This window comes from Hemibagrus wyckioides, linkage group LG03, assembly GCF_019097595.1.
Source record: "Hemibagrus wyckioides isolate EC202008001 linkage group LG03, SWU_Hwy_1.0, whole genome shotgun sequence".
Lineage (NCBI taxonomy): Eukaryota > Metazoa > Chordata > Actinopteri > Siluriformes > Bagridae > Hemibagrus > Hemibagrus wyckioides.
In genome coordinates, this window is record NC_080712.1 from 32,627,646 (window position 1) to 32,637,645 (window position 10,000).

The following is a 10,000-nucleotide window of genomic DNA, read 5'->3' on the forward strand; positions in this document are numbered from 1 at the left end:
AATAAATGTGGTGGAAAAAAAGGTTTGCACTCAACGCTTCAGCAGTTAATGCTGCAGTTCCTCCAATTTGCCACAAGAGGGAAGCAAAAGCAAACGCTTGAGTCTGTTCTCCATTAGCGCGGGTTTCAGGGAAAATACTGTAGAGCAGAGCACAAAGGTCCTGAGCTCATTACCACAAACTTTATTTCCACAAAGAGTCAAATGATGGACTCAGAAAGTGTTAGAAGAAGTATCCAAAGTCTTTGTTACAGTTCGAGAAAGAAAAAGCTGTAAAGTTATTAAGGTCTGTCTACACTTTGCAGTTTCTCAAAAGATTTCTGTCTTTTTGTTGGTTGATGGAGCGAAGGAACGTAACTATCAACAGAGAAAGTATGACTCGCTGTTTATTAATAAATAAAAAACAGAGAATTGTTGTGGTAAAAGATGCTCCAGCAACTGGGTGAGAAGAGTAACTGCTTCATCAGCATCACTCATAGCATGATATTTACTTCTTCTTCTTCTTCTTCTTCTTCTTCTTCTGCTTCTCATTCTTCTCTTCCTCATTCTTCTTCTTCTTTTTCTTCATCTCCTCCTCCTCCTCCTCCTCCTCCTCCTCCTTCATCTTCTTCTCATGATGATCTGAGGAGGAAACCTTGAGAGGAACCAGGCTCAGAAGGGAACCTCATCCTCGTCTGTGTGACACTGGACACTAAATAACATAAATGTTGATAATGTCCTTTCTACAACAGCAACCAATAGGTCCTGAGGAACCAGTAGGTCAGTGTAGTTTCTGAGTTCATTATAGACTTCCTGCAGAAAGCTGACCGATGCAACGGCAGTTCAGAGATGCCGTGATAGTCTCCGAGTGGCTCTGTCCACAGCAGTCCCCTGGATCACAGGCTGACCACTCAAATCTATACCCAGCAGCAGTGAGTACCACCAAGCAATGAGACTCCAACCAGGGGTAGAGCGTCTGGATGGATCAGGCAGGTCCAGGAAAGAAGAAGTGGTCACACTGGCAACTCGGAACACTGGGAGGTCGGGAGTGGGACATTTAGCATTGACTGTTAATACACTCCTATTAAAGGGACAGAGAAAAGAAGTTAGTCATGTGTTAGTCCTCTTGTGAGAAAAACTTTGACTCTAAACTTGCATCACGGCAGCAGAACTTTGCCTGGAGATGGAAATGGGAGCAGTGGAGGGATTTGTTACACAGATCCCAGGCTGATTCCCGAGGTATTAACTTGTCGAGTTCAGAAGGTGGAGGAGGCCAATTTGGGGGAACGAATTCAGACAGAAAGTTAAAGTTTGGAAGGAGTCAAGGTGACGGCTTTACACAGACGTGTCGAGACACACCGTGGATTTTAAAGACATGTTTTAGCTTTTTTAAGTCAAAGATAAATCCAGAACATTACACTTATTCACCTTTACATTGAGCCAAGGGTGCACAAACTTATGCACTGAGCTCTGTATTGTGCAGTAAGTGTTGGTTAATTAATTAGAGTGCAGGTGTAAAGAAGCTCTGCTGTAATTTATTCCTTTGCTCAGCACGTTGGTCACTCCGGGCCACGATTTACAGATTGCTTTTCCTCGGCAGGCGTTATTCCTCCTGACTCTCCCTCTGTCTTCCCGAAACAGGAAACGGTGCCAGAGAGACAGGACGCAGTGGGAGCCGTTACTCTGTACATCTCATTATATCACTTAATCAGAGTGCTTTTAAACCTCGACTGTTAATCCACACACACTCACACACTCTGATCAGTGCTTCTACAGTAACATCATCATCATCATCACCCACGTGCAGTAAAGCTGAAAATAAAACACAGCTGCAATCAGAACACATGAGTTTCTGAGTCATGTCTAGGAAACAATGGGAACGGAGGGAGGGAGGGAGGGAGGGAGAAAGGGGGGAGGAAGGAAGGAAGGAAGGAAGTGGAAAAGGAAGCTCTAAAGGAAGGCGTGTCCTGGACAAGGAAGTTCTCGAAGATGGAAGGTAGTTTTTACAGAAGGAAGGAAGTAAGGGAATTCTGAAAAGAATGAAGGGAGTAAGGGAATTCTGAAAAGAAGGAAGGAAGTAGGAAAATTCTGAACAGAAGGAAGGAAATGGGGTTAATTCTGAAACGATTAAAGGGAGTAGGGAAATTCTGAAAAGAAGGAATGAATTAGAGGAATTTTGAAAAGATGGTAGGGAATTTCTGAGAGCTGAGAATTTTATTTTGAAACTCTTAGAGAGGGAAAGGTGAAGGTTTTCTCTGCTCTATCCTTAAAATAACCGCCATGGCCCACACACACACACACACACACACACACACACACACATGCCTCTGCTGTCTCACCACCAGCTGTCTCACTGCGCTGTTGTGTAACAGACCTCTAATCACTTATAGACTGTTTCTCTAAACACAAAAACAGAAGAGTGCAGAAGCAGGACGTTTGAGCGGAAGGTCAGAAGAAGCTGTTGATTAATTTTCTATAACAGCGGCTCTGATGGTTGCGCAGCTGCAAATCAATCGCAGGTTTATTCTAATGCGCTCATTGTGGGATCGTTTCCATAGCAACAGCTAACGCAGGGGCGATCATTGATTTGGTGACGAGATCAAGTGATTAAGAACGAGGGAACGATGTTTATAGCTGCTGTAGCATGAGTGAGAACAGGAGCTTGTTTAGATATTTACACATGGATACACCGTAGAGTTTCTTTTGAACTGATTTAACCCATTTTAATTCATAGAAAATTGTTATAGTTGTTTGTTGGAAACATTTTTCAGAACTTTAGTTAGAAAACAGTGACACTAACAACAACAAAAGTGACCATCGTCCATTCATTTCCTGCTACAGCACAACATCGAGTGTGTTATTGCTTGCTCAACTGCCCAAACCCTTCCTTCTTTCCTACTTTCCAGATGTGCGTATGTCGGGCGCTACAATCAGTTTAGCCGAAGTTTTTTTTCTATCCCTCTATCCTGTTTGATCACCTCCTCATTGTTAGCTTCCTGGCATGTTTATGCTGAAGGCTGTAATATGTTGTGGAAGTTGTGTAGGCATGTGGATATTAAAAGCTCTCCAGTCCGAAAAAAGTGTCATCAACTCTCCTTCTGCTGCTTTACTAACTCTGGCACAAGCACAACGCTAGGATTATTTTACACACCCTGCTTTATTCCCAAAGGATCCACTCGGCATCTCACGACTTCATATCATTAACTATATTCAGAAATAATCCAGTGGGTTTAAAGCAGGTGGAAGTGCCATTTATCCAGTGGGTTTTGTGTTTGCATAAATAAATGGTAATTTAGTAATAAACGTGGGACCTGTGGCTTAGCAGTTAGTGTCTTTGCTCCCAAAAATGTACCCTGTTTAGATTCGGCGTTTTTTGAGAGCTTGATAAATGTTTAACATGATAACCATCAATGTTTCACAAAGTCTGTTGTGTCTGAAGTAGCAGAATTCTTACTCTTTCTTTTCCTGGATTCCTCCTCACTTTTTCCACTTCTTCTGTGCGCCCCTCTGAACGTTTTAAATGTTTAAAGACACTTAATGCACTCACCAGACTCGTGGCCGCCTCGTTGGACGGATGAAGGCGCCTCAGACGTATCGGATCGCTGTGGATGCAAATGTACAGTAAACAACCTTTCTTTCTCCAGACGTGACGAGCTGAACGACTCAGAGTTTTTCTCATCTCGAGAGAGCTGCCTCCCTTTTTATCGTTAGTCTCAGAGAATTGAAATCTCGAGTGGCTCATACGTCCAGAGACGATTAGTTTTTCAAACCAGTTGCAATGACAAAAAACGTTTGGGATCTATGAGCTAAACTCTGTAGCGTCTTCCACGTAAAGTGTGTAATAATAAGCGGTGGTAGCTCAAGTAGTCAAGGCTCAAGGTTCAAGCTCCAGCACTGCCAAGCTGCCACCGTTGGGCTCTTGAAAAGGGCCCCCAACCCCTCCTGCTCCAGGGGTGCTGCATCATGGCTGACCCTGCGCTCTGACTCCATCCCAAGAATGGGATATGCAAAGAAAGATTTTCACTCTGCAGTAATGTATATGTGACAAACAAAGACAACTTAACTTAATGTTATCCCTGAGAATGTTATCCTTCATCTTCCCTGCATGTTGCTTGGAATCTTTCCAAATATAAAGTCAAAATACATTAGGTGTGCGCACACACACACACACATTCACACCAAAGTGCCCAAGCAAGCCCTGGAGGTTTATTTTCTTAATCTGGTGTCAGGAGTGAAGATGGAGCGATCTGTACTCCAGGTGTTTGTCGTTATCGTGTGAAACAGACCTGCAGACTGGGGCTTGGCGTCTCAACCGGCCCGGCTCCCTCGAGGGAAACGGCGTAGATTTGACAGGTTAGATATCCAGCACACATCTGTCGGCTCTCTCTTCTCTCGCCTCATTAGCAACACGGCGGGACGGTTTGAGGTGATAACTGGCCTCTAGCCATGAGAAACGGGGGAAGGAGTGAAAGGAGGAAGTTGAGATGTTATGCAATGTGCATTCGCTAAGATTCTCATCTTCTTCAGTGAGCATTTTATTTACTGTCTACTTTATCAGCCAGGGTTCAAGGTGATCGGTCGTAATTAATTGGACTGGACTTGAGCTCAAGTGCCATTATTTTCTCATTGGGAGCTGTCCATGGTGCTGCGGTTCCCTGATATTACATGTATCTCTATGTATAGAATGGTGACAAATTAAATACTGAATTGGCCTGAGGGTGTTTATACATTATTAACCACCGCTTTGCCCTCCATATTTTTTTCTTTTCCAGCTCGTGACCCAGACCTGTTCAATCTGGAGATGGAAACTCGGCTATGACCGAAACAAAAATACCAGCTGCAGCACATTTACTTTCACAGTGATACGCTTTCCCTTCACTGAGATAAGGTTGCACTCTAATCTCATCCACATCCTCTGTTTGGAGTACGCGGAGAACGCTCTTGCACCCGCAGGTCTGTGGTGGTGTTGTGGGTTAGTGGGCAGGTATGAAGCCCTCGTGTGGAGATTCTCCGGAGCTGAGCGTTGTGTTTGTGTGGATCTTGACTGTTAGCCTAAAGATAGTAATGGTGGGCAGAGTTAGTGTGCAATTAACGCTGGCATGAAGACAACAACAAAAAAAAAAAGCAGAGAAGTATTCGTTCCTAATGCCTCAGAAACAATGCCTGGTCTATGTCTTACACAATGCTGCTGGCACTGAGGGAAACGCTATCTGAATTCCACACACAGATGAGCAAATATACTGCTATTAACACCATAAAAGGTTAAAGGAAGTTCAGCTGAAGATAAAATGCGCTCAGAATCTGTGTGGTTGTGCAAATGCTAAACTGGATGTTAAACTTATGTTCCCAGTAGTACTCCAGGTAGTTTTCTGTATTGACTTGGAATTGTCTCAGATTTATCAACATTTGTAGTTGGACTTATTCGGTCTTGGGCATTGGTCTCGGTATCTCTAAATATGGTCTTGGTGTCGATCAAAAGTTTGAGAAATGGCCAAATGCTTAATGTGTGTGTTGAAGAAAAGACATGGCCTTGAAAAGAAACTTGACCTGGTCCCAGACCCCAGGGAGACCTCGTCTTGATCTTGGACATGACAACAGCGGTGAAGACTTCAGTCATACTCTGCATGACAACTAATGGAGGATGAATTCATGGGGGTGTGGTAGCTTAATGGTCAAGACATTTGACCATTTGTGAGTTTGAAGCCCAGGTCCACCAAGCTGCCACTGTTGGGCCCCTGAGCAAAGCCCTTAACCCTTACTTGTATAAAATGAGTTAAACCGGATAAGGGCATCCGCTAAATGTCGTAAATTGTATTCATATTTGCGTTCTCATCAAGGAGCTTTTCTTTGCCACTGTGCCTCTGGCTTGTTGATCTAAACCCACATCTGGATTTCTGTAAAGCTGCTTGACCACTTCTCCTTCTCAGATAAATACACATACTGTTTTTCTCCTTTTGTTATGTTGTGATAAAGTTACTGTATTATGCAGAGTGTTAATGTCATTGCTGCACAGCTGTTTCTGTTTGTGCAGGGTCTCTCTCTCTCTCTCTCTCACTCGCTGAGATGCCAAGGCCACTGACTTATCGACTCATCTATTTTTAGGCACATTAGGCGTTTGATGTCTGAGGCCTTTTGATATCTAAATCTGCTCGACGGTCAGAGAGGGAGACGAGCTCGCTGGCCAATTAGTGCTGCAGTCAATGCAGAAAAATGGAGGCCTGCTGTGATATGCAAGTGTCTGTGTGTGTGTGTGTGTGTGAGAGAGAGAGAGAGAGAGAGAGAGAGAGAGAAGAATACTATGACTGTAGGGCTTGTTATCAGTCTGTGAGGGTACAGTAAGGTCACTAACCCCTCGTGCCAGCGACATTTAGAGGGTCAATTAATTATTCAACACAATACACAGATGAATCGCCTCGTATCTAATATCAATCTGTTTATTTCAACAGTTTTATGATGTTGTGTTTGGATCAATCACTCTACTACAAACCTCTCATCTCAATCTTTTCACCATCTCGGGTTTTCTCCACCTTTACATCGACTTTTGCACTGTTTTTTTTTTTTTGTTTTTTTTTTTTACTGCCAAAGAACCGAGTCCAATTCACACGGATGTGAGCTGGAGATGATTCAGTATTGCTGATTAATTACATTTGTCACAGGTTTCTAAGAATACACACACTTTCCAAGACTACAAATACAATTCCCAGAATCAACACAGAGGGGGGAAAAAAGAAAAAGAAAAAAGGAAGCAAGTGTATTGTATTCATTCAGGCAATGGGGAGGTGGAAGAAAAAATGGAAACAGGAAAATTCTAGAAATTCTGAAACTGTTGTACAGAATAAATAAATTTTAAATAAATAAATAAATAAATTTGAAATAGCAATGGGGTATTTTTATTTGATGAGCATATGTGAGTTTTTTTTTTTTTTTTAAATCATAATAATCCAGGTAACTTTCAAAATACATTGTTATTATTATGGAGATTTGGATTTAGTCTAAATTTATAGATTATTTAGGGTTACAAAAAATATAGGTATCATAATATATGTATATAATATAATATAGGTAATATAGGTATAAATATCCATTACACTACACACTACATGCTAAAGCTAGACACGGTGTGTTCTTTACAGCACCAGGTGACAAGACAGGGTTCAGTTTAGTACCTTTTTGCCCTAAAGTACATAACAGCTACGAGGGAGTTTAATCTCATTCACCACTGAAGAGGTTTTCTGGGTTTAAAGTGGAACTCACACCTGTAGAGGTGAATGAACAGGTGGAGGATGTCACACACTTCAAGACAATAAATGTAAACAATGTGAACAAATCATCGACCACAGACTACCCTAATGAGGAAAATAGAGAATTTTCACCAACTGGATAGACGTTTCATTCTCCAGAAATAAACACACACTTACTAAAAATGCAGACAAATCCCGGTAAAACATGCTCAGAGGATTTTAGCGACATGAAGTTGTTTTGTTATTAAAGATATTGAGCAAATAAAAAAAACAAGAATGCAGCAGTCGTGATCATACAGAATGCAAAAAAAATGCTTATTATTAAAACCTTAAACGCATAATGAAACACAAAATACGCCTTAACTAGAGCATTTAAGATGTAAGCCTCTTTTTTCGCCCTTCGCACGTGCCGCGCCTTGATCCGCACGCCTCGTTTTCATCCCGTGCGCAGAAGTTTCCAGAAACAGCGCGACAGAGCTAAAGCGCGCTCTTGCTCACGCGCTGGAGAGCTCGATCTCCCGACCGGCAGCGCTGTAGGTGCGCGCGCGAGCGCGCGCGCGCGCGCGCGTGTGTGTGTGTGTGTGTGTGTGTGTGTGTGTGCGCGCGCATGCGCCTGCAGTTGTTTCTCCCCCCAGCGGCCGGAGTCGCCCTGAGCTTCGGAGAGGGAGCGGACTGCGCCTTTATATTGTTGTTTTCTTTTCTTTTTTTTAATTAAAGTGCTACACACAGAAGAGACAGGGACAAGCGCGCGGGGCGTTACCATGAGCACGAGCCTCACCGTCCCGGCGCTTCACGCCGCACGCGACCGTGTCCGCTTGGCGCGCGAGCAGCGCGAAAGGGTTCTCCGCTGAAGCGCGAGCAGCAGCGATGCCCGGCGGAAAGCGAGGGCTCGTGGCGCCACAGAACACTTTCTTGGAGAACATTGTCCGGCGCTCGAGCGGTGAGAAGCATGTTTAAGGTTTTATTTGATTCACAACCTGCAAGTTCTCCAGATTTTAATGCTTGAGCGCGCGTGCTTTATTTTATTTCCTGGCATTTGGTGAGCTGCGTTTTGTTTTCCCTTTTTTTCATTAAATAAAATGCTTTAACTAAGTCATTAAATACACCCTCACACAGTGCTGAAGAATCTATTGAATAATTAATGAGGAGTTGAATCAGGGGTGGCACGTGCCTCACAGCTTTGCCACCCCAACTTTTGGAGTGGTTTAAACAGATGTGGCGCATCATTCCTGTCTTATCCAGACTTACATAACTGCAGGCTGTGGGTATTGTTTCAGTGAAATCTCTGAAGTACAGTGAAGTGTAGAACCGCAGGGATGCTCATGCACTAAGGTCAGTGTGAGAGATGCAGGGATATAATGTGTGTGGTTCTGGTCAGTACTCATACTGATACTGACCTGTTTGTGCCGGACCAAGGGCACAAGATCTGACATGATTCACCTTGGATCATTTTTTTTTTTAATTATGTGAAAGTTTACATTTCAGAGCTTAAAATCAGGGCACTGAAGCAGCGTGTAGTCCTGTAAGTCTGGGCTTCAGTTGAGTTTATTGTTAAACCTGAGCTGTGTTTATCCAGATGTTTAGCTGTGTTTATCCAGATACAGGTGTGCAGCTTCAAGGTTATGCGCCCAATAACAGCTTCCTACAAAATCCGTAAACCAACACCGGATCACACAGACAGCTACGGAACACCGTTTTGGAAAGTGTTGGATTTTATACCAAGAAATCGAACAAAACCATCAACTCAAGCTTACTTAAAAAAATAAAAATAAAAAATGAGGTTGGACTAGCGTTACGTTTCTTTACGGCTTAACTTATAGCTATTAGTCACTCTTAGTCCACTTTCCACGCTTCCTGTTTTCCTCTTTCTTTTTGTGTGACATTTGTGAAAACAAACATGAGCCATTCTCACCTACTATGTATTTTACCTCTGAGAATTTTTTGGGGGGAAGGGGGGGGGGATTTGGGGTTGCAGCTTTGACAAAAATTTGACATTTTCATGGTCTTTCAGGAGACCGCCTCAAAGCTCAGGGCCTCTAGCAACTCTCTGCCTCCATTGTCTTTTTCTTTCTTTCTTTTCCTTTTTTTAAAATGTACAAGTTAATAATACTGTGATAAATTAATCTGGGCACTTCTGCAAGCTTTTGCTGCTTAACAATATATGGTTATATGGCGAGCATGTACGTCTGCATGACTGTAAAACGTTTCGACTTGCCGTTATAGTCTGTTCCAAATGAGATGGCTGCTTCAGAGTTCTCATAATGGAGGAGAGAGAGAGAGAGAGAGAGAGAGAGAGAGAGAGAGCAGGGCACAGAGAATCTCACTATACACCACAGCCTGGATTCCTGCGTTTAATTATAGGGATTTAAACCCATTAAAATGTATTAAATGGTTTTGGTTCTTTCACACAAGCCACTAAAGTACGTTCCTCACTGGTCATGTGATTGATAGCTGATTGAAGAAGGCAAGAAGACGATGGCTAGAGAAGTCATTCTCTCCCTGGAAACACCTTCAGTAACAGTAATTTTTGACCAGACCAAGTTAAAACAATGACCAGTTAAACACGACAGATTTATTGTAAGGAGCTGTGAAAATGAACAGGTTGAGATTAATGTCCACATACAGTATGCAAAACACCTTACCTTCAGCCAGGACCCTAATGTTCACTCAGTTAATCATGGAGTGTTTACAGAATGTGATTGTGTGTTTTTGTTTTGTTAACGCATTTTGCACGTACAGGGCCACTATAACTCCTGCTGTCCAGTGCCGTTGTGTTCTCCTGC

General features: G+C 42.9%; 1 protein-coding gene across 1 annotated transcript in view; it reads left to right on the plus strand.

The window, feature by feature from the left end:
- Positions 1–7,864: 7,864 nt before the first annotated feature.
- kcnh5b (potassium voltage-gated channel, subfamily H (eag-related), member 5b) overlaps positions 7,865–10,000 on the plus strand; it is a 43,327-nt gene continuing 41,191 nt past the window's right edge. The window contains exon 1 of the mRNA XM_058379744.1: positions 7,865–8,157. Coding sequence (XP_058235727.1) covers positions 8,085–8,157 — 73 coding nt within the window. The 5' untranslated portion in view covers positions 7,865–8,084. The remainder of the gene's footprint in view (positions 8,158–10,000) is intronic.